At 39.5% G+C, this 25,600-nt stretch overlaps 1 protein-coding gene across 2 annotated transcripts in view; it reads left to right on the forward strand.

Annotated features, from left to right (window-relative positions):
• Nucleotides 1–25,600, forward strand: part of MAN1A1 (mannosidase alpha class 1A member 1) — a 168,344-nt gene that overhangs the window by 27,649 nt on the left and 115,095 nt on the right. For both annotated transcript variants that reach the window (XM_007190772.3, XM_057528107.1), the window contains exons 3-4: nt 18,177–18,273; nt 20,607–20,722. In XM_007190772.3, the coding sequence (XP_007190834.2) occupies nt 18,177–18,273; nt 20,607–20,722 (213 nt within the window). The remainder of the gene's footprint in view (nt 1–18,176; nt 18,274–20,606; nt 20,723–25,600) is intronic.

The raw sequence follows: 25,600 nt of genomic DNA on the forward strand, positions 1-25,600 counted from the left end.
GTTGCTCCGCGGCATGTGGACTCTTCCCAGACCAGGGCTCAAACCCGTGTCCCCTGCATTGGCAGGCAGATTCTCAACCACTGCGCCACCAGGGAAGCCCCATAGAATGGCATTTTATTGTGATGGACTGGGGCAGTGACTTGAGGGGACTGGGTTGAAGGTAGAAGTCATGCTAGGAAGACAGTTCCTGTACAAGAGCTGGTTGCCAGTAGTCCTGAGAATGGAGCTGAGGTGTGAGTCTGGGTTCCAAAGAATATCACCAGCAAGGCATATCACAGTAGTCCTGGGTCTAAGCTGAGTAGAGCCCAGGACCCAGAGGTCCAAGTCAGAGAGAGGAGAAAACACTGGAACCAGAATTACAGCACTTAGTAACACTGGTAAGACTTAATCACACAGACATACAGCCGTGCACAGGTTAGCCCCTTGTGGACAGAAAGTGAATGTAGCACAGGCCTTGTAGCTATAGGCACGCACATGTTCGTGAAAGGAATGAACAGTTCAGCCTGGCACAAAGGAACAGGTGGGAGTGAAGTTGGGAGTTGGAGTCCAGAGAGTCCAGTATGAGGACAGCAGAGCAATTGCACCCCACTGCCCCACTGAATCTGTTCTGGAATTTGCTCTCTGCCTGGCTGACAGGTTTCATCTGCTTCCTTCTGTGAGAGCATATCCTCCAGGAGCCGGCCAGTGTGTTGGAGGCTGAGCCTACTGCATCACCCTCATTATTGCCCAGGGTACACATTTGCAGGTTATGTATTTGATCTATTATTACATTTCAGGACCTCAGATCTTTGCCAGTAAAATTTTAAAATGAGTAGTTAGTTCCTGGGAGGATATCCTTCTGAGACAGGACTAAGGAAGCAGGCAGGAGGGACAGATCCCTCATAAATCCTGATAGAGCGTCCTGGGAGAAGGCAGAATATTCTCCTCCTTCTGAGAAGCATTTTAAACAAGGATATTCTAAATCAAGTTAGAGAGTCTTAAGCCAAGGACAGTATTTTATATTCAGGGCTAGGAAGGTATTTTCTGTTGACGGTAGAAGGTCATACTATTTGGAACAACAGTCTTGTGTTCAGAAATGAAGGATGTGGAATTCTAATATTGTTCAAACAATGAGGAGAAAATATGTAGTACAAAACAGTCAGTTTATATGGAAATCAGTAGTTGAAGATCACAAATATACTGACCTATTTTAAACAAGATTTGATGTAGTTATAATAAAACAGCAAAAAGTTGTGTTCTTTCATACATACACAGACACGCATTTTTTTTAACATCTTTATTGGAGCATAATTGCTTTACAATGTTGTGTTAGTATCTGCTGTATAACAAAGTGAATGAACTATGTGTATACATATATCCCCATATCCCCTCCCTCTTGCGTCTCCCTCCCACCCTCCCTATCCCACCCCTCTAGGGGGTCACAAAGCACCGAGCTGATCTCCCTGGGCTATGCAGCTGCTTCCCACTAGCTAGCTGTTTTACATTTGGTAGTGTATATATGTCCATGCCACTCTCTCACTTCATCCCAGCTTACCCTTCCCCCTCCCCGTGTCCTCAAGTCCATTCTTTATGTCTGCGTCTTTATTCCTGTCCTGCCCCTAGGTTCTTCAGAACCGTTTTTTTTTTTAGATTCCATATATATGTGTTAGCATACGGTATTTGTTTTTCTCTTCCTGACTTACTTCACTCTGTGTGACCGACTCTAGGTCCATCCACCTCACTACAAATAACTCAATTTCATTTCTTTTTATGGCTGAGTAATATTCCATTGTATATATGTGCCACATCTTCTTTATCCATTCATCTGTCGATGGACACTTAGGTTGCTTCCATGTCCTGGCTATTGTAAATAGTGCTGCAATGAACATTGTGGTACATGACTCTTTCTGAATTATGCTTTTCTCAGGGTATATGCCCAGTAGTGGGATTGCTGAGTCATATGGTAGTTCTATGTTTAGTTTTTTAAGGAACCTCCATACTGTTCTCCATAGTGGCTGTATCAGTTTACATTCCCACCGACAGTGCAAGAGGGTTCCCTTTTCTCCACACCCTCTCCAGCATTTATTGTTTGTAGATTTTTTGATGATGGCCATTCTGACTGGTGTGAGGTGATACCTCATTGTAGTTTTGATTTGCATTTCTCTAATGATTAGTGATGTTGAGCATCCTTTCATGTGTTTGTTGGCAATCTGTATATCTTCTTTGGAGAAATGTCTATTTAGGTCTCTTGCCCATTTTTTAATTGGGTTTCTTGTTTTTTGATATTGAGCTGCATGAGTTGCTTGTATATTTTGGAGATTAATCCGTTGTCAGTTGCTTCATTTGCAAATATTTTCTCCCATTCGGAGGGTTGTCTTTTCGTCTTGTTTATGGTTTCCTTTGCTGTGCAAAAGCTTTTAAGTTTCGTTAGGTCCCATTTGTTTATTTTTCTTTTTATTTCCATTTCTCTAGGAGGTGGGTCAAAAAGGATCTTGCTGTGACTTATGTCATAGAGTGTTCTGCCTATGTTTTCCTCTAAAAGTTTTATAGTGTCTGGCCTTACATTTAGGTCCTTAATCCATTTTGAGTTTATTTTTGTGTATGGTTTTAGGGAAGTGTTCTAATTTCATTCTTTTACACATAGCTGTTCAGTTTTCCCAGTACCACTTATTGAAGAGGCTGTCTTTTCTCCATTATATATTCTTGCCTCCCTTATCAAAGATAAGGTGACCATATGTGCATGGGTTTATCTCTGGGCTTTCTATCCTGTTACATTGATCTGTATTTCTGTTTTTGTGCCAGTACCACACTGTCTTGATTACTGTAGCTTTGTAGTATAGTCTGAAGTGCAGGAGCCTGATTCCTCCGGCTCTGTTTTTCTTTCTCAAGATTGCTTTGGCTATTCAGGGTCTTTTGTGTTTCCATACACATTGTGAAATTTTTTGTTCAAGTTCTGTGAAAAATGCCATTGGTAGTTTGATAGGGATTGCATTGAATCTGTAGATTGCTTTGAGTAGTATAGTCATTTTCACAATGCTGATTCTTCCAATCCAAGAACATGGTATATCTCTCCATCTGTTTGTATCATGTTTAATTTCTTTCATCGTGTCTTAGAGTTTTCAGCATACAGGTCTTTTGTCTCCTTAGGTAGGTTTATTCCTAGGTATTTTATTCTTTTTGTTACAATGGTAAATGGGACACACACATATTTGAGGGAGATAAATTTTACATTTGAGAGAAAGAAATTATAACTCAGCTATGATGCTCCATAAAAGTACATAAAGGGGCTTCCCTGGTGGCGCAGTGGTTGAGAGTCTGCCTGCCAGTGCAGGGGACATGGGTTCGAGCCCTGGTCTGGGAAGATCCCACATGCCGCGGAGCAGCTGGGCCCGTGAGCCACAGCTACTGAGCCTGTGCGTCTGGAGCCTGTGCTCCGCAACAGGAGAGGCCGCGATGGTGAGAGGCCCGCGTGCCGCGATGAAGAGCGGTCCCCGCTTGCCACAACTAGAGAAAGCCCTCACACAGAAACGAAGACCCAACACAGCCATAAATAAATAAATAAATATTAAAAAAAAAAGTACATAAAGATTAAACATTTCAACTCATATTGTTAGTTTTACTCCCCAGAAGCACAATATTTAGTAAGTACTATTTTATATATTTTTTTACCAGAGCCCTTTTCAGATAGCTTAACAAGAATGGGATGCAACTCTTAGGGTAATTCAGTTTTTACCAGCACTGTGGATAAGTTCTATTATAGAAGATGCCTGAACTAATATTTGAGATTTTCATTCAAAAATATAGCATAGTCTTCTTGTTCGATAACAATATTTACTTGAATATTTTATCCCATTTTGAACAAATATTTTACTTTTTTCAAGCAAGGTGGAGGAAAACAACTCAAATTGTCCCATGAAGTTACTGTTTTCTGGGTGAATCCAGGAATCCTGACTACATACTTTTTCTTTTTTTAATCATTTATGCCCATCCCCCTAACCCACACCGGTCTTTTAAAGCTTGAACAAAGGACTCAGCTACCATAATTTCTTTGATAAATCATACTATTTATTATTATACAACTGTTCTGATCAAACCTTTAGAGTAGTTTCAGCTGCCAAACAGTATTATGAAAAGAAATAATCCAGAGAAAAACTTCCTCTTTCCCCAGATTGGGGTATGGTATAAGTCCAATTTTGATCTGGTCACTCAGGTTTTTAAAAGACAACCAAAGGATAGCTACTCAAATGTTAAATTCATTAGTGACTGGTAATCAATGAGTTAAGTAATAAAATAACTGTAGTTTGAACTTATAACTGGGCAGGCTGTCACAGTCTCCTGCATCAGGATGATGCCTCTGTAGTTCTGGGTTTTCACTCATTTATGGTAGCAGAAGAGCCACTGTGACAGCACATCTACCTGTGTCACACCTCCATTCAAGGAAGAAAGAAGAGGGAGAACAGGGCTGTTGACAGACCTTGACAAACATCTCATTGGCGTGAGCTTTGCCACATAGCTACCTCTAGCTGTAGAGAGATTAGGGAAGCACACATTTGGCTTTTACGGCTTCTCTTCCAAGGACAGGCAAGGCAGAAGGAGATTTGGGTGCGGAGTGAATCAGTCTGCGACAGGTAGAATGTATATTCATAATTTTCCCATTTTTATTATTGTTTTGTAGCTTTATGTAGTCTTTCTGAATAGTGAAATAATTTGACCTCTGCTGATAAACTTGGCACTTTTTTTTCCCTTCTTAAATCTATGAAGGTCTTTGCCCAATTTTTAAGCCATGAAATAGCTGAACAAAACTGGAAGTCATTCCAAAGCTAATACTAAGTAATACCGTCTTCTTTTAACAGGTCACTGAATCTGGCATATATTTAATTCTGTGCACTTGCCATCCAGCAACTGTAGAATGAATGATGATTATCTCTTTCTACCAAAAAAAATCTAGCCTTATCAGAATTTAAAGTTCTAACAGAATGGTTAGAGTAATACATTTTCAAGCCTGGGAAATACTTGCCACCACTTACAAAACATCTCAGATTATCTTCAACCCATAGAAAATATGGCTTATAGGGCGGCAGTGATACAACCATACTAGGTATGATTCCTTGCCTGAACAGTGGTACCACATATAGTCCAAAATAATTGTTTGCCATCTTCAGTAATAACATTAGTAACATAGTAGGAGTCTAGATAAAACTATAGTAGAAAGAGCATTGAAAAATAATCAGTATTGCTATACTTTTTTGGTAGGTATTTAGAAAGAAATCTGATATTATTGCCAATGTTAGGGCAATTTATAGAATGCTGTTGACATTTAAACTCATATTGGCTAAAATGTCTTTTTGCAGTTGCCAAAAAACAAAATTATCGGTGTGTTTTCTTGGTGAAGAAGTGTCATATACTATGAAACCAAGAATAAAGATTATGATCTAACACTGTAGGATGCTCAAATGGAGATGAACTTCACTGGAAGGAAATTTTAGATGTTAAAATGTATGTAAAGCAAAATTCTTTTTCAATGTATGTAAGATATGTTTTTCCACAGGGTACCAGAAGCAAGAGATATTCTCATTTTCATTTTAGTTCCTTAATCTACCAGTATATTTAATGTTTCTCTCCTGTATCAGCAAAGTTTTCAAAAAGGGAAAGATTGGAAGGTGGTTTTGCAGGGCACATTTCTGAAGTCTCACTACTGAAAGTTGAGTTTATCCAAAATAATTAAATAGGTAATAGAAAGCATGCAAATATGTATATCAATAACATGAGTTAACAGTTTGTTTGGAGGCTTATTTGGAAGGCAGGTTCCCCCGATTGCATGGGTCACATCTTTAGCTCAGTACAGTGTACAGGCTTCAGAGTCAGCCTAAATTCAGAGACAACCTCCACCCCTGCTAAAGGGCTGACCTTGGGAAAATTATTTAGCCTCTTGATTTCTTCATCTGTGCAATGGGACTCTCAGTGGGGAGACTACTTTCCTTGTAAGATTGTTGTGAGGGACTGAGAGAATATGTAAATGCTTTACATATTTCCTGACATGTAAGTGTTCAATAAATGCTGGCCCTTTTTTTGTTGTTGTTTAAATTTATTTATTTATTTTTGGCGTGTTGGGTCTTCGTTTCTGTGCGAGGGCTTCCTCTAGTTGCGGCGAGCGGGGGCCACTCTTCATCGCGGTGCACGGGCCTCTCACTGTCGCGGCCTCTCTTGTTGCGGAGCACAGGCTCCAGACGCGCAGGCTCAGTAGTTGTGGCTCACGGGCCTAGTTGCTCCGCGCCATGTGGGATCTTCTCAGACCAGGGCTTGTACCCATGTCCCCTGCATTAGCAGGCAGATTCTCAACCACTGCGCCACCAGGGAAGCCCCTGGCCCTTTCTATTAAGGATAAGAAAGTACCTTTTTTGGGCTTCCCTGGTGGCGCAGTGGTTGAGAAGCTGCCTGCCAATGCAGGGGACACGGGTTCGAGCCCTGGTCTGGGAAGATCCCACATGTCACGGAGCAACTGGGTGCGTGAACCACAACTACTGAGCCTGCGCGTCTGGAGCCTGTGCTCCACAACAAGAGAGGCCGCGATAGTGAGAGGCCCGCGCACCGCGATGAAGAGTGGCCCCCGCTCGCCGCAACTAGAGGAAGCCCTCGCACAGAAACGAAGACCCAACACAGCCAAAAATAAATAAATAAATAAATAAATAAATAAATAAATTTATTAAAAAAAAAAAAAAGTACCTTTTTGTGACACACCAATTATGGATTTTAAGTCTTATAGAAGCACTACTTGCTACTCCAAGTTTATACTTAGGAACTAGCATTTTTGATATTTAGTATGCATAAATATTACATTTCATAGGTAATTTTCAAAATAGTACCTTTTATTAAACATTTTCATTATTGGTATTCTCTGATAATAATGTTTAAAACTGTGATCTGCAGTATACAAAAGGATTACTTTCATAATATAAAATTATGGAATCTCGAATGACAAGGAGTGCCCCAACTATTTACTAATAGTGGACAATTTTACGGGTAATCATTTCAGAAGTTTAAAAAAAATTTCCCTGTAATATGTGACATTTTATAACCAATATATTTTGTATGAATTTTACCTTCAAGAAGTAATAACTTACAAAATTATAATTTGTAACCCTTTAGTTAAGAAAATAGTGATTTCTGGTTTTAATTTGAAAAGGAAACACTCGTCCCTGCAACTCTCCTATTGATAACAGCTTTATTCATAATTGCCAAAACTTGGAAGCCACCAAGATGTCCTTCAGAAGGTAAATGGATAAATAAACTGTGAGACATGCAGACAATGGAATATTATTCAGTGCTAAAAAGAAATGAGCTACTAAGCCGTGAAAATTCAGACATAGAGGAACCTTAAGTACATATTTACTAAGTGAAAGAAGCCAGTCTGAAAAGGCTATGTACTATATGATTTCAACTATATGACATTCTGGACAAGGCAAAACTATGGAGGCAGTAAAAATATCAGTGGTTGTAGGGTGGGGTAGGGGAGAGGGAAGAAAAGAGGGAGCACAGAGGATTTTTAGGGCAGTGAAACTATTCTGTATGTTAATATAATGATGGATACAAGTCATTATACATTCACCAAAACCCATAGAATGTACAATAACAATCTTAATGTAAACTGTGGACTTCTGGTGATGGTGATGTGTCAGTGTAGGCTCACCAGTGTAACAAGTGTATCATTCTGGAACATGATATTAGTAGTAGGGGAGGTGGTACGGTGTGTGGGTAGGGGGTATATGAAAATCTCTGTACTTTCTGCTTAATTTTGCCATGAACCTAAAACTGCTATTAAAAAAAAAATAGAGTCTATTAAAAGAACATACACACAAAAGAAAAAAAGAAAAGAAATGCTGTATCCTGCAGCTCTCCTCTTGATAACTGAAGCAGAACACGTCTTGACTTTCTAGGGCTACTTTGCTTGCTTAAAAAAATAAGAAGAAAAGAACATAATTTTAAAAGGCAAATATCTCTAACTTTTGCTCATTAGCAATTTTTTTTAGAGAATTTTTGCTAATTCTTTTTTCATTTCTCATTAATTATGTTCTAACTTCATAGTATTTGTAATGTTTAAAAAAGGAATATTAAAAGAAAAATTTTAAGTTTATTAGTCTTCGTGAACTTGACAAATCTTATGAACAAATCCCTTAAAGGAGGGCATATTTGTTCTAAAACGTTATTGTGTCACTACTGCAAAAAAGATAAATGTAGTGAAAATTTGAAGCTGTAGAAATGACATGCATGAGTTAAAAGAATGTTTGGACTTGCTTTATTATTACAAATATTAAAACTAAAAAAACTATCTTTTGAGATAAGATACTCACTGATGAGGATAGTATTTGTTTCCTATGTGGATACTTTTTTTAGACTTTCTTCTTAGAGTAAAGGAAGTTTCATGATATCGCAGCAGGGGATATCATTTTCTCTTAACTGCCAGGAAAGATCTGTAGTTGAGGATGTTTCCCAGGTTTGGGAAGGCCCTGCTAAGTCTTTGCCTGGGGACTGGGCAGGGAAGATCAGCTGGCATCTGGCCTGCGAAGGCCCACTTGCTGGCCTGCTAGTTCTTACTTAGCAGGGGTAATCTAACAAAGGCAGTTTTAGATCAATTAAAAATCAACCAAACAAACAACAAAAACCCTGACGTTGAGTGTTTAAACTCGAGTGACAACTTCTGTGGAAAGAGACCACGATCATTAACTACAAGACAGATATTTTTGAGATGTAAATAACAGCAAGTCATAGACCCTTGGCTGATCGAGAGCTTCTCTATGTAAAGAAAACATTCTCACCAACAGTACTTCTTTCCAAAAAAGAAATATACTAGATAGTCACATATGAACAAGTGTTTTTCTAATGGCTAAGTTTTGAGATGTGAAATTACTATCTCTTCGAATATTTTAGAGTTATATACTTACATTTTAGTCAAGTTTTGGGGTTTTGAGGGGTGTCCTCTACCCTCTTCCATTTGGTAATAGCACAGAGTTTTATAAAATAATGTCAGAATTTGGTCACAAAGAACCATTAAATAGCATATAACCCAATTCTCTGAACTAGACCTAGAAAAACTGGCTTTTTCTTAGGAGTGTGAGATGATTCTTAGAAACAGGACAATCTGTCCTCTACAAGTGGCAATTAACTGGAATTCTCATTTTTTAAAACTGGCTTTATCAGGCATTCTGAGTCTTTTTCAAAAGAGATTACTGCTCTAACTGCTCTTTCAATTCATTGGGAACTAATGTTTATTAGCCCATTAGGGGTCATACAATACTAGCATTAAATAATTACTCCTTTATATATCTCCTGCTATCTTTAAAAAGAAAGTATACTAAATTGGCTGTGGGAGAATTCAGGACATCTCAATCTGAAGAAAATATGAATGCGTATCTATCCCCTCCTTGGTTATGAGGCAGCCTGGGGTGCGTGGTAACAAATTGCACACACAGAGACAAGAAAGAAGCAGTAGAGTAGTGGAGAAGAGGAAAGAAAAACTGGCCACCCTTAGCTCTGGTGGTGGTGATAAAGCTCAGGAAATACTGCAGCTGAAGAGAGCAGGTGTCAACACAGTCAGCGGCTTGGTGTGAAGGAGAGGGATTCACAGTTCTCCGTAAATCCAGGGACAGGCAGGGTCGGAGCAAGGCAGAGCCATCTTGTTTGCCCAAGTAGCCTGCACAGCCAGAGGAGAAGAGTTGGGAGACAGAGCTGGAGAGAGAGCTGGATTGGAGGGAAGGAGGGTCCTGAGGGTTAAAGGAGACAATGCAGGCAAGAAAAGCTGGTGCTGCCAGGTCCTGTCCTGGAGCCAGTTTACAAGCCCAACTCGGTGCGTGCCGTTTTGCTGCCAGGCCCAGCCGCGTCTCTTTGTACCCCAGGTAGGGCTGGCCCTGCGCACAGAGCAGCAGAAGAGTTCGGAGGCTGTGGGGGACTGTCTTAAGGTTTGCAAGCAGCAAAAAAGTCAAGGCATCCTAAGTGATGCAGGGAAAAGAATCAGAATGAGAGAGTTTGACGCCTCGCTCTTCCTTTGTGCTACGCTGGGCCTCTGCTCCCTCATCTGTAAAATGGAGTAGTAATACCCCAGAGGTATTAAGGAGGATTAAGTGTGTGGTAAATTGTTATCAGGTTCCCCTCCCAGCACCTTGCAGGTGCTGGACAAAGTTAAGGCACTTCCTCCTTTACAGCTTCTGCAGTTTCACTTGTAGAACAGTGTAGGATTTAGAATTATACATGCTTTCTGAAGTGTGAACCTACCACTCATTCAGCAGGAAGAGAATTGCTGAGAGGTGTGTGCATAATGCTTTGTACATCTCAGGTCTCAAGGACCTCCCTAATTCTTGGTAGAGTCAGCATTGATGTCCTGGCAGGCCCTGGATGGTCAAGAGCGGGCACAGAAGGCAGCCTGGGTCAGAAGTGGGCTGGGCGCTGCTCCCTGAGCTAGGGGAGAGGGCCAGAGGAAAGCGACATGCCCACAGGCCTACTAAGCACAGAGCAGTCAGGTCTAGACATGTGCCCATAAACCAGGGCTTGCAGTGCAGACGGCTGGTCTGTGGGCTATCTGTGGCTCGCGGATGTTTTTTCCCCTTAGCTGGCATACTGTTTTTTTTCTAGACCTCTGGAAAACCTGGCTCAAACCTTGAAAGCAAGCTTAGTATTTTTTTTTTAAGAATATATTTTTTTAAATGGCTTTAGCCAGGGCCTTCAGTCTTGTTTGGCCTCATTCCCCGTCATTTCCAGTTGCCCTAAACCTGGCCATTCTATTTCTGTCTGGCCCCTGAATTTTCAGTCCCTCTTTTGAGCCCAAGGCAGAGCAGGGCACAATCCAGGGAGCTGGCCCTGGACACAGAACCAAGGATTCAGTGTGTCCCATCCCTCTATACTAGGGCTGCTGGATGAAATACAGGACTCTGTTAAACTTGCATGTCAGATAAACATAAATGCTTTTTTAGTATAAGTGTGTCCCACGCAAGGTTTTTATTTCCTAAATCTGGCACCCTTACTCTGTCGTCTTTATAATTCACGCCCTGCCACCAATAAGTACTCAATAAGTAGTAATTGTCCTTGTGACTTTGGGAAAAAGAACCTTGGAAATAGAGTAGCTTAACAGCCTTGGGGAAGGGGAGAGAGAACTAATATATTTCAGCTTTCGAAAGAGATAAATTGAGCAAGGTGCTGAATGAGGGTTTTAATTTGATACGGGGTAAAATTGGAAACTATCACGGCTGGGAGGGGTTTTCTCCATTCTGGGTGAGGACAGATAGAAAGTGGCTGGACTCTGGGCTTGCCCAGGACACTGTGTTAAGGGGATGATCTTCCCAGTACTGTCTTAGGTGGCATCCTAATACCGTTTAGGGTAAGAGGATGCTAAACGCTGTAATTGTGGTAGACTCCAGGCGTGCAGTGTCTGGGAATGCAGGGTTATACCATGCTCTACGTTCTGTCACCTCTCAGTGACATTGACCTCTTTCCTACCCTGTTAATTTCTCTCTCCCTGAATTGCCCTGTCCGCTGTGAGTGTAGCACCGTGTCTGCTTTCCTTTGCGCTGCTCTCCCTTATCTCTGTTTAACTCCTGCACCTGGTGGGGCAGTGAGGTGGAGATGTGCATGAAGGCCAGGAACACTCTTTGGATGTCTCCCTCCAGCCAGACATTTATCAGATTTGATCTCCAGACCATGATGTGAGGAAGACAATGCTATTCTCTCCCTCTCTCTCTTTTTTGTTTTTTTTTTTTTGGATACAGACTTTAATTTTTAGAGCAGTTTTAGGTTCACAGCAAAATTGAGTGGAAAGTATGGAGCGTTCCCATATATCCCTGCCCCAACGCACCCTATCCTCCCCCACTGTTAACATCCTGCACCTCAGCGGGACGTTGGTTTCCTTCAGTTATTGTTTTTAAAGATGAGAAACTGAGAGTCTGAGAGATCAGACCCTTAGGCAGCCGGGCTCCGGCTCCCCCAGCTGAAGCCCACCTGCCTTGCTCCCTGAGATGGCATCCTCAGCACAGGGTCTCCTGCTGGCTCCGTGCTCCTTCTGGTCCTCTCAGTCTTCATTCCCACAGGGAAATATAGGGAGCAGGCCCACACCAGATAAGAGGGAGGGGCGGCAAGATTGTTGTCGCGTGTTCACATATCTAGAAATTTTTTTTCCAGTGGATAAGCGAGGGTTTGGTGAAGCTGTGACTTGATTCCCTGAAAATACTTCTTAATCTTGTTTCCTTTCTTCCATTTCCCTGTTCCACCAAAGATTAAAGGAAAGAAGATTGATACAGTGATCCTAAAAATGTTTTGTGTTGAGATTTTTATCTGGGCGTTTCAGACGTTACTTTCATGGGACAATCAAGTCATGTCAGACAAAGTTTGGTGGAAACTACTGACAGGCATTTCAAATCAGTGTTGTTCCAAGCATCCATTGTAAGTATAATTTTAAGAGCGAAGGCCACCAATCTCCACTTCAACAATCAGGGAGGTAGATTGACCCCTACCCTAGTCCTCGGCTGAACCAGGTACGGCTCCTTCATGTCCTCTAGAACAGCGGGAACGTGAGTGCCACGGGACTGGTAGTTTTATTTATTTACCTTTAATGGGTGTGGGAAGTGGGCTCAGAGAGATTAATTGTCTCACTTAGAGTCACACCGATGATGGCAGAGCTCAGATATGAACCCAGTTTGTTAGATGCCTGCTCCTGTGACCGCTCTTATACATTCCTCCTCAGTAAACAAGAGGATTTTCTATAAGGACACACAGGGAAGTAAGTAAACAGTCTCAGCAGGCAAAGAGCCGTGCCTCATGGAGGAGAGGAAGATAATTCATCAACATTCAGCATTCGGCAGCGTAGTTTGCTGCTGTACAGAGGCTCTACAAGCCTAACGTAATTCCCCTGGGGCACCATGTAAGTAACTGAGCACCCCATGCCCGCTTCCCAGTCCTTGCCTTCCGTCTTCCCTCATGGTTTCAACTGCTTCATGACTCTTTCTCATGGCTTTTTTTCTTTATGTATTTGTACTTCTCTGCTTCTGCATCATTCTCTGGCCTCCGGATTGTCTGTGACTGTCTCCGAGTTATACTCCCCTAGGTAGAGTAGATGATTGGGTTGGTCCATCCGTTGGAGAGAGCGTCACACTGCGGGTGCCTCAGCTCGAAGGCTCCTGGCTAGCCCTCAGTTGTCTCCCTGTGGGTCAGGCACCAGGCCCTGCGTCAGTCAGCTGGGGCCAGGGACCCAGATCACACTGTCAGACTATAGAGATTTTGTATAAGACCCCACAGGATGGCCCTGTAAGTGGGACTTGAACTTGTATGCTTTTTAAAAGAGGCAGTGAAAGCCCAAAATCCTCATCAGACCTGTCTGGGAAAAAAGAGTGAGATTTTCAAAAAAAAATTTTTTTTTTAATTTATTTTTGGCTGCGTTCAGTCCCCATTGCTGCGCGCAAGCCCTCTCTAGTTGCGGAGAGCCGGGGCCACTCCTCGTTGCTGTGCGCGGGCCCCTCACTGCGGTGGCCTCCCTTGCTGCGGGGCACGGGCTCTAGAGCGCAGGCTCAGTAGTTGTGGCTCACGGGCCCAGTTGCTCCGCAGCATATGGGATCTTCCCAGACCAGGGCTCGAACCCATGTCCCCTGCATTGGCAGGCAGATTCCCAACCACTGCGCCACCAGGGAAGTCCCTCAAAAAGATTTTTAATGTGCCTTATGAGTAACTTAAGATCATGTGATTAAAGAATCAGTAAATAAAAACATTTGCTAAGGGTAGTTCTTAGCAACAAAAACGTAGGTTATGAAATCTACACATACCTGGGGAAATTCAAGCATATTTTTCTTTATTCATGGCTTCCCATGCCCTTGATTAGGACATAAAATTGAAACAAACTGTTAGTTACAAATTTTTTTTTAATTGAAGTATATTTGATTTACAGTGTTGTGTTTCAGATGTACAGCAAAGTGATTCAGTTATATCACTTTAACTGAATCTTTTCAGATTCTTTTCCATTATACTTTATTTCAAGATACTGAATATCGTTCCCCGTGCTGTCCAGTAGGTCCTTGTTATCTGTTTTATATATGGTAGTGTGTATCTGTTAAGCCCAAACTCCTAATTTATCCCTGCCCGACCCTTCCCCTTTGGGAACCATAGGTTTGTTCTCAATGTCCATGACTCTGTTTCTGTTTTGTAAATAAGTTCATTTGTATCATTTTTTTAGATTCCATATATAATTGATATCATATGATACTTGTTTTTCTCTGACTTCACTTAGTAGGATAATTTCTGGGTCTATCCATGTTGCTGCAAATGGCATTACTTCTTTCTTAGGACTGAGTAATATTCCATTGTATATAATAACACATCTGCTTTATCTGTTCATCTTTTGATAGACACTTAGGTTTTTCCATGTCTTGGCTATTGTGAACAGTGCCACTGTAAACATTGGGGTTCATATATCTTTTCGAATTAAGAGTTTTCATCTTCCAGATATATGCCCAGGAGTGGGATTGCTAGATCATATGGTAGCTCTATTTTTAGTTTTTTAAGGAACCTCCATACTGTTCTCCATAGTGGTTGTATCAATTTACATTCCTACCAACAGTGCAAGAGGGTTCCCTTTTCTCCACACCCACTCCAGTGTTTATTGTTTATAGACTTTTTAATGATGGCCATTCTGACCAGTGTGAGATGATACCTCATTGTAGTTTTCATTTGCATTTCTCTAATGATTAGTGATGTTGAGCATCCTTTCATGGAGTTATGCACAACATTTAATTGCTTTTCTTATTGTTCTCATATTTATAAACATTTGTGAGTGTGTAAGAAGGGAAAACGTTAAACTTCCATCTTATCTATTAGATTATAAGCATGATAGACTCATGTACATTTTCCTGCTAGTCCTTTAGCATCTTATCACACATAGTGTAGCGGACACTCAATAAGTGGCACTAATTACTCAGCCCTGATGCCAATTGATAACAAAGTGCTAATCCAAGAATCTTTGATAGGCATAGAGTCAAGGAGAAGTCATGTTATTTTTTGGATATTTCGTGCCTAATTCCAGCTTCTCTGGGTCAAAACAAAGGATTACTATTACAAAATCTCATTTATTTCCCTTCACACTGTATGTGAGCTGTGTGACCAATGCAAATATGAATATTCAGGAAAAAATAAAATTCAAACAAAAATCTTTGGTTTGTTTTCAGTTTATCTTTTTTTTTCATTAGGGTTTCAGTATGGAGTTTGAAATCCTAATCAACATGGAATTTAGGCCTGTTTTAATCTTTCTACCTCGGATGTCAGGCTGTCTAACCCTAATTAAAGTGATGAAAGACTACAAAACAAAATGAAGGAGCCTGTGAAGGTGAAGGATTAATCCTATCTGTGCACATCTTTGTAGCTGAATTTTAAAAGTGACCTTCTTGTGCTGTCAGCTCATGAGCATACTGAGTCTGGAAAGAGTAAATGCTTTCATTCTCATGGTCCCTTAGCTGGCTAGTGGCTTAATACTGTAAAATTAGAGGCTAGTAGCATTTTGATGCTTTCAAATATCTGTATGTCGTAAATCTGAGTTACAAAGTTGATTTTATGTATGACCTGTGAATTTAATCTCATTGTTGTTCTACACACACACAGACACAAACACATACATGAAGTCTTATTTGGCTTTAAAGTGGTAAATCATTTCCAGAGGTGACCAACCACTGGAATCCATGAACAACATGGCTGTTCCTCATTTCACAGATTCTTGGAGAAACCACTCTTAGAGCTCCATACAGGGCAGTTTGACCACATTGTTTTCTTTTTCTTTTCTGACTTTGCACATAGAAATCCCGTGGGATGAGGAGCCCATTTTGAGAAATGGGTCACAGCAGCTTTTGAAATGCAGGCAGATAAACAATTGGTGTAAAATTTTCTCTTAGGGGGAAAAAGAGATAAGGAAAGTTAATATATACTACAGTGGTAACTCAGTGAGGTTCTGTTCTAGTGGTATGTTGTATAAATGATAATTTTTGACAACAGTCTTCTATAGGAAAGCTTTATGCTCTCTTTGAGATATTAATAGTACATGGCACTGGTTTCGATTCAGACATGGAGCTGAAACAAATCATCATAACATTTTTTTTTCTGTTCTTGCATCAGGTGTATTCCAAAAGCTTTTGAATTTATCCTTGGAATAGGAATGAAGAGTTTACCAAGTACAGTACATTTAATGGGAAAACCAAGTCAAACTGAGATGTAATCTCAAGGTGTTTTTATACCTAGTGTTCATGCACCTAGTCTTTTCAGAGGCTCATTGGTTTCTGTTTCTGTGATGTGAATTTAATTGATCTCAATATAGGCTTAAAATTCAATAAGCGTGTGATTATTCGCCATGTGTGCCGGGAGCCATCACACAGGCCAAGCTCGTGTAATCCTTACGTGCACCCTGTGAGGAATTATGATCCCAAGTTTTCAGATAAAGTCTCGCAAAACTGTGACTCATCCATGCTTATGAGACTAATTGGTGGTACGATAGGGATTATAAATCAGATTATTTTACCTTCAAACCTTTTATACTTTCCAACGAAATTAATTTATAAGAGAAAATCTCAAAAACATTACGATATACACAGTCTATTGATTGTTAGAAGATCAGCAATCTGATTCATCAAAGGAAGATTCTGTTGCCGACTCATTAAAGGAAGTTGATGCAGTGTATGGTTAATGCCGTTGGCTTTGGAGTCAGGCCAACACAGGGATGAACCCTGGCTCCACAGCTGTGGAGAAATGTCATGACTTTGAGTAAAGCTGTTTGTGTTTTCACTTCTAAAAGTCTCAGTTTCTTCATCTACCAAACAATGATAATACAATACATTTCATAACGTTATGACAAGAATTGAATACAATACTGATTTTAAAGCATTTAGTAGAGTACCCAGCAGATAGTACAGATTTTTTGGTAACTATTATTAGTAGCAGTACTGGTGAGATAGGAAGAAAATATACAAATTGATTAAAGAAAGATGTGCATTATTGTTTTCAGGGACATATGAAGACTTTCTTATTAATAAAATTGTATTGATCTCACTGAAGATTTTTAGTGATAAACAGCCTTTACATAGTATTTATAACTTTATGTGATGCTTTTTAAGATATTTTAAAATATGGAGCCAGATTAGAATATTTCCAGATTATGTCCATATTTTAATTACTGTTGCTAATGGATTGGGAATAGTGGCATGAATAAATTCTAGACAGGTGAGGAGTCCTCGACCCTTTTTAAAGTATGCAAAAATAATTATCTACAGTATATTCTTGGAGTCATTGAAAAAAATTTGTACAACTATTACACAATAGTTATACAAATTTTTGTATAACTTTGATAGGCTCTTAGAGAATAATTTCTCCCCTTGAAAATTATTCACTTTCTGCTAGAGTTAATATCTAGCACAATAGGTCAGAACTTAGTTTATAAGTCAGGAGAAATTGATTGGTTTTCATTATATGTAGATATATTAATTTGTTAAAATTAAAAAAGGTATACAACTAATTTATGGCAGAGAGTTTGGGACTTTAAAAACATTCCTGGTACAAGGAGTCTAGGTTGGGAATATATAGAATTAGTCTTCAGTTACATATGTGTACACAGATATGTATGCAATTAAAGATTAATTATATTAAGCTGAAGTTTTCCAAAATCTATGTATACCTGTAGAGTTTCTTTTTTTCATTTCCTATAGATATTTAAAAGTACTTCTCCATATAGACTTGGTCAAGATACATCAAAGTGTTTAAAGTCATAACTTTTGGATATTTGTCTATATACTAAGTACAGAGAACCTTATGCAAAAATGTGAATTTTAAGTATGCAGTCTTTGCAGATTTAATGCATCATGAGGATGAAATAGATAAATGTAAGAATGGTTCATCCTTTTATGATAAGCTAAGTTTCTGTTGCTGAGAACTGACTTTTGAAAATGATATGTATATGAAATAGGATTAAATGGATTAAAAAAATCTCCATTTGTAAACATAAAGGGATGATGTGTATTTGTGTGTTATGTGTGTGTTCCAGCTTATTCATACCCTTGTCACCCTTTTAATTATCATCCTTTTAACTAAGCAGTGAGTTTTAATGTTTTAACCTTTAGGTCTTCAATATATGATCTGTTTTGAAGCAAAAATATCTCAAATTCAAAATATAATCCCATTTTCATTTCTTTTCTCAGATGATGAAACATGCTTGGAATAATTATAAACGTTATGCCTGGGGAAAAAATGAACTGAAGCCTGTATCAAAAGGAGGCCATTCAAGCAGTTTGTTTGGTGAGTAGAATGTGCTTTGGCTCTTTACTGACAGTAACTTCTCTCCAATTGACTGAACTTGTGGGTGATGGAAAAAGTTTGTGTGATCCTCCAGACTGTGTTGCTAGGAAACTTGCATACCTGATGGAGTTGTCTGCAGGGAATGTGCATAGTGTGTCCTTCAGACAGAGCACTGGCTGCACTTTAGAACCACCTGCATCCCTTGAAAAAATACTGATGCCTGGGGCACACTTTCAGAGATCCTTATTTAATGGATATGGGCACAGTATCATGATTTTCAGCTCCCATGTGGTACCAAGCAGAGGAGCATTTGTTGGCTGCATTAACTGCTTCCTGTCAGGTAAAAGCTGTGTCTTTATCAATAAGCTGGCCAAGGCAGCCAGCCATGGTGACCTTCACTGTATCTCAGTGACTCTCAACTTTGGCTCTAAATTTCTCCTGTTTGTGCAGTGGAAGAGAAAGTGAGGATGGAGTCGTCAGTTATTTAAACTTCCATTTATCCACTTTGGCATCATTTTATTGCTTTTGGTCCTCACAGCATCCCTCTGTGATTAGTACTCTAGGTATTGATAACATTCCCATCGTGCAGGTGCAGAAGCTAGGTAACAGAAGTGTTAGGTAGATTCCTTGGGTCACAGAGCTACCCAGTGCCCTTCTCACTGAACTCAGTTCCTCTTCAGTTCCCACAACTTTATCTATAAGTAACAGGATGAGGAGCAGGGAACCTTGGTCTGATGCTTCTGAATTCACCATAGAAAAGGTGACTTTCTGTACTTTAACTAAAGGTGTTAAATAGTATCAAATCATATAACAACAGTATCAGCTGACACTATGTGCCACGTGCCATTTGTGCATCTTCTCATTTAACCTCATTATTATATGTATTTTATAGATGAGAAATATGAAGCTGAGAGAACAGCTTGCCCAGTGTTAGCCATCTACTAACTGGCTGAGCTGGGACTTGAACCCACATGTGGCCAAGGTCAGAGTCTGCTCCTAATCACCCCATTATGCGTTTCCATTTATTTAGGACCTTCCATGTGTTTGGCTCTCTTTCCAGCACTGGTGTTAATAAACACAATACAAGTCTTTGCAAAGTTCATGACCTAGTGCAGAAGACATATGTGTAGATAGTGAATTATCAAAACACTAGGTGGTTCAATAGATATTCATAGGAAGTTCTGAAGAACCATAGGCTCTCTGGTAGGGAGAAAGGCATTGCAGGAACGGTTAGGGAGAGCTGGAAGAGTGGGGAAAAGGCTGGTCTATCACAGTGACACACTTTAGAGATGAAAAGAGCCATACCTGGAGTCATGGCGGTACAAGTGATTTCAGATGTTACTAGAGTAGTGTTTTTTTTTTTTTTTTTTTTTTTAGGACACGGTGACTAGTTAACATGGGTGATGGGAGGTAGGAATTGAAGAGAGAAACTCAGAAAGTTCATGCAGACTCAAAGGTCTTAATTTTTTATTGTTTACTATAACTTTAAAAAAATTTTAATTCTATTTTTGCTTTTATCTCTATGAAAGTTGTTCATAGTATTAAGAAGTCAGTTTTGTGTAAATTTGCCATAGTCTTTATCAAAGAGATTACTTGGCTCTCTGTTAATACAGTGATGGTTTTTAAATTTATTATTAAGCCTTAAAAACATACTGAGTCTCTTAGTATGGAATGTGGAGGTGAATAAGACATGCCTTCTCTATTCTAAGGAAGTTTACAGACTAAAAGGAGATGCATATAAGTAGTTATAATGGAAGACAGAAAGTGGTGAGTGCAAGAGCAATGTAAAGTCTTCCTGCTGAGGGAGTTCAGAGGAAATAAATGAGAGTCAGGACTGGCTAGGAGGATGGGAGGAGAGGTTAGGATCAGTCAGGGCTGCAAAAAGAGGGGGTAGAATTCCATTTTTGAGTAATGGTTTCTTAGAGCTATCACTAAACAATTTTAGATCTAATTATATTTAAAGAGTTTTGCACAGGTGCACTTTGATGTAATTACATTAAAATTAATAAGTGTGTTGCTCCTTGGTTTCAGGTCTTTTTTTTTTTCTTGCTAGAGAATGAAATCCCAAATGAAATTTCTAAGAGATTTATTTTCTGCAACTCAGAAGAGACTTCAAAGATTAGTGTACCAGTCTATAGCCTGTGATAATTTTTAGTTTGGTTTTGATGCAACTTTTAAATTTTCTTTCACTGAAAGATGTTTAGACTGTGTTCAGTATTCTTGTTTACCAGTAAATTCAGTATTACCCACTTCCTTTCCAAGGTATGGTCAATGTGCATGTATGGATCTGTCAAAGGTGTTTTACTGAGTAAATATTTTTCTGATATTTTCAGGTAATATCCAAGGAGCAACAATAGTAGATGCCCTAGATACACTTTTTATTATGAAAATGAAAGATGAATTTGAAGAGGCAAAAGCATGGGTTGACGAAAATCTAAATTTTAATATGGTAAGTTAAAAACAGCTGCCAATTCAGTTCTTAAATCTCAGTTAACATAAATAAATTCTCTTGTGGGGCAGATTATTGTACTGTACCCTAGCAGAAACAAATAATGCAGTTTTAAGTAGTATCATACTATATTCTTAACTTGCCCTCCCTTACTACACAAATCCATGCCTTTGTTTTTTGGCAAACTAAGAGTAAGAAAAAAGAAATTAATATTTATTAAGACCTACATGTGCCAAGTATTCTTGTTCTAGTCTCACAACAACCCTGTGAGATGGGTATTATTTTCACACCTTTACAGATTAGAAATCGGAGCCTCAGAGGCTTATCTAGACCACACAGCTAGTTGTGTGTCAGGGCTGTGAGCCTAACACAGGTCTGTGTGACTCCAATGCTCATGCTTTTGCACTGCACCATGGTGCGTTATTGTGACTTTGTTAGATGAACATTTGTTAAATGGAGCCCAGGGTGCCATGGTGAGCTGCAGTTCAATGAAAGACCACAAAAGAAATTGAAACAGAGAAGTTTATTACTTAACAGGTCCTGAGAAGGTACATGACTCACCTGCAGGGGCCACACAGGGAGGTCAGTGCAGGGTACAGACAGACAGAAAGACAGGACCTGGGGCACATGCCGTTATTAGGGTGGGTGAAGTGCTTTGGGGTTCCAAAGCTAAGGCCAAATTGGTCAATTCAAACCAATTGGTAAGCTCCACAGTGGTCTTTTCTAAGGGGTGCACAAGTGGAAGGCCCTGGGAGATGGGGGAGACATGATCACAGAGGGAGTCCTATCAGGAACTGACATTTGCTTGGGACCTGGGGCTGTTAATCGAAGGCACACTCTTGCATGAGGGGCTAGTGTCCATTTAAAGCCCCTGCAAGCCACTTGGCCAAACAGAATGGCTGCCGAGGCAGTAATGCCATGAAGTAGCTCCTCTCAACGCTCCACAGGCATCCAGGAGCAGCTGCATCCACTTTCCCATAAATAAGGCTTTAACCTTTGTTGATTGTAGACCCTTATCAGCTTAAACTTTTTTTTTTTCTTTTGGCCACATCATGTGCATGAGGGATCTTAGTTCCCTGACCAGGGATTGAACCCATGCCCCCTGCAGTGGAAGCTCAGAGTCCTAACCACTGGACTGCCAGGGAATTTCCAGTATAACCTTTTGTCAATTTATATATGAAATATTTTTTTAAATTTCATATATGTACTATCATTTTTAACAAACCTCAATACCCACTGTACACCAAGGATAAGGTTCATAATTAAGGACAGTGGACTCTTCTAATACTACTTCTTGATAATTAAGGAGGACTACATCTTGTCAGAGCTAATCTAATTCCACAGTCATTGCTTTACGTTGTAATCAGGTTGACAGAGAGCTTGTTTTAAGAACAGGAAAAATTGACCCTGGTGTTTTTGAGTCATTCACTTATGTTTGCATTATTGGTGTTTTTTTTAAGTTCAGTCTGTGAGTCTATTTCTGTTTCATAAATAAGTTCATTTGTATCATTTTTTTAGATTCCACATATAAATGATATCATGTGATATTTGTCTTTCTCTGCCTCACTTATTTCACTATTGGTATTATTTTTAATCTGAGATTACTTTGCAGAAATTCTTGTAAGCCTCTTGTCTATCTGGTAAGCATTCAATAATATCTGTAAATCTCCATAACCAATCACAACTAACATGCTGTATGTTGAGTTGGACAAAGAAAGGGTGTTTCCCTGCTGACTCCTCTGCTTTGTGGAGCTCTTATTCTCCCACAGACCAAGTGAGAATACCAACATCGTTCAGAGTATAAAGGTAGCATAAAGCTGAGTCTTTTTCCTACCTCTTTGGATTAAAAACGTATATAAATTAAAAGTTTTAATATTTTGTTCCTACTCCTCTAATTAATTGCCATATGTACCCCATTTTGGAGATCACAGACTTAAAGTACAAGCAGATAAGTCTGTGTTTAATCTGCCTTATAATTGAATTTAGAATATAAAGGAGACAGTATTCCAATACAAAGGGACCTTGGAGATTGATGTGTTCAGTCTTTTTATTTTAAATATGAGAAAACAGGCCCAAGGAGCAAGTGATTTTGTAAGGTTCTACACCTCTGTGGTTGAATATGACGTCTGGTAGCTCGGATATTACCAATAGAGCTGAGTGTGAAAAATTAAGGCAATGAACAAAAAATTAGATTTCCTTCTGAGGGTTTATTGTTTCTTAATAATACTTTTTTCCTGCCTTGTTATTTTTGAGTAAGTTCAGCTACCTACCAGTAAATAATAATGAGCTTGTCTTCAGTTTATATATGGAGGAGAGAATGGAGAATGTGTTCCCTCCACCGCCCCTCGCCTCCAGAAAGGTAGGGGAATGAGAACTAGATTCTTCCAGAGTCTAATGGTGGAAGACGGGAAAGTAGACTTTAGTGACACTAGACCCGAATAGTGTCCAGGTCCCTTGTCTGGCACATATAGCATTGCTGCCCCAAACCTCCCCCATATACTGCAGCAGTTCTTTGCTTTCATGCCCAGTGGTAGTCTGAGAAACTCTGGAATCATTTATTTAAAAGGACTAAGCAAAAAGGCCTCTCAAGGTAATAGACAAGGTAACAGAAGGCAGTTGGCTGGCCTCAGACCATGACCGGGTGACATGAATGTATTCCATGGACCGTGGGGACCTATTAGGAAGCAGACGGAATCTAATAGAGGATATCAGAGTATTTATTTATTTATTTATTATAAATTTATTTATTTATTTTTGGCTGCATTGGGTCTTTGTTGCTGTGCGTGGGCTTTCTCTAGTTGCGGCGAGTGGGGGCTACTCTTCGTTGCAGTGCGCGGGCTTCTCATTGCGGTGGCTTTTCTTGTTGTGGAGCATGAGCTCTAGGCACACGGGCTTCAGTAGTTGTGGCACTTGGGCTCAGTAGTTGCGGCTCGCAGGCTCTAGAGTACAGGCTCAGTAGTTGTGGCACATGGGCTTAGTTGCTCTGAGGCATGCGGGATCTTCCTGGACCAGGGCTCAAACCTGTGTCCCCAGCATTGGCAGACGGATTCTTAACCACTGTGCCACCAGGGAAGCCCAGAGTATTTAGAAGAGAAGAAGAGCAAATTCTTTTGCTTCCTTACTTGTAAGATAAAGGGATTAGACTATAGGTTGAGTGATGGCTAAGATACTGAGCTTTGTTTCTTTAAAATTGTATTTTTGTATTTTTATAAGATTTTATTCAATGAGTTGAAAGATTTTTATGTAAAATATCATTTTAAAACTGTTATTGATAGTCTTGGGCTATAACCTTCAAAATATACTTTAAAAATATACTTTTAAAAGTCATAGTCATAGGTCTCGAATTTCTGTTTATTTTACTATTTCTAATTTGAAAGGTCTTGAAACATATTTGTTGCAGTTCTTTCTTTGGGTATTGCCATATTTTCCTTTAAAAATATAAAAGTTTATCAATAATATCCAAATGATAATACTTCCCATATCAAAATTAATAACAAATATAAACTCAGGACAGCTATCTTGATTTACTCTCCTAATCATTTTTTCTTTTTTTTTTTTTTTGGCTGCATTGGGTCTTCGTTGCTGCTCGCGGGCTTTCTCTAGTTGCGGCAAGCGGGCTCAGTAGTTGTGGCTCTTAGTTGCGGGTCGCATGCTTCTCATTGCGGTGGCTTCTCATTTTGGAGCACAGGCCCTAGGTGCGCGGGCTTCAGTAGCTGTGGCACATGGGCTTAGTTGCTCCGTGGCATGTGGGATCTTCCTGGACCAGGGATCAAACCCGTGTCCCCTGCATAGGCAGGCAGATTCTTAACCACTGTGCAACCGGGGAAGTCCCATCTCCTAATCATTTTAAAGTGCTTCAACTTACAGTTTTCTAGTTGGTTTTATTATGTCCCATTAGAGAATTTGTCTTATATTCACTCATTCTACCCACAGATTCAAGTGATTATGTCAACAATTAAACCGTTTTTTTTTGAAAACGTTGAAAATTTTTTCCCATTTATCCAAAGGAAGGAGAAATTGGAAAAGCTTAAACAGAGACAGAGAAAACTTATTTTTATGGATAACGTGTAGTATCATTCCAGCCTGGATAAATTATTGCTTGTTTTCAAATTAACGCTTTTTCCTGATAAAGTATTTTAATTGACAGTAGGAAGGTATTGCAAAAAAAAAAAAAAAAAGTTAATGCATCCAAATTTATTGCAAGGGAAAAAATGAGAACGAAACTGAAAAAGAGCCACTGTTGTTGAGTTGGTTTATCCTGTGGTGCTCCTGAGTATAAACAAATCTTAGAGTCAAGAATAAATTTATTTATATGTGAAATATTCAATTTGCATCACTTAAAGGTGTAAAGTAAATGTTTTTTATTGGTTTATACTGTCATTAACTAAAACTCATTTTCTTTTAATTAAGACATAGCAATTTGATTGAATTTGCATACTTGGTAGTACAGAGTTCAAATGGCTGTAATAGCTGACTTAAAATAGTCACTGGGGATAATATGTAGGAGCAAGGGCTTCAGGTGGAGCTTTGTATTTATTCCAAGTATCTAGAGGCACAGAGGTCTGGGCAGAAAACTCTAAGGGTAGACTCCAGTGGATGAGTTTTCTGGTTTTAATTCAAAGTAATCCTAGGACAAGGAATCTAAAACAGATCCTTGATTACTCATTATTCATTCATTAATTCATGCATGTATTAATTATATACTAAATAACTTTTAATTGTTAGGTACTTATCCTCATGGAGCTTATATAGCAGGAATAGTAGTCAGAATACCGAGCTCAGCCCACGTTTTTTAGGAATGAAGAAAGGACAAAGGAAATGGCTATTTAAAGAGTACTAAGACATACCAAGTATTATGCTAGGTGATTTTTTTCATAG

Source organism: Balaenoptera acutorostrata, chromosome 14, assembly GCF_949987535.1.
Source record: "Balaenoptera acutorostrata chromosome 14, mBalAcu1.1, whole genome shotgun sequence".
Classification (NCBI taxonomy): domain Eukaryota; kingdom Metazoa; phylum Chordata; class Mammalia; order Artiodactyla; family Balaenopteridae; genus Balaenoptera; species Balaenoptera acutorostrata.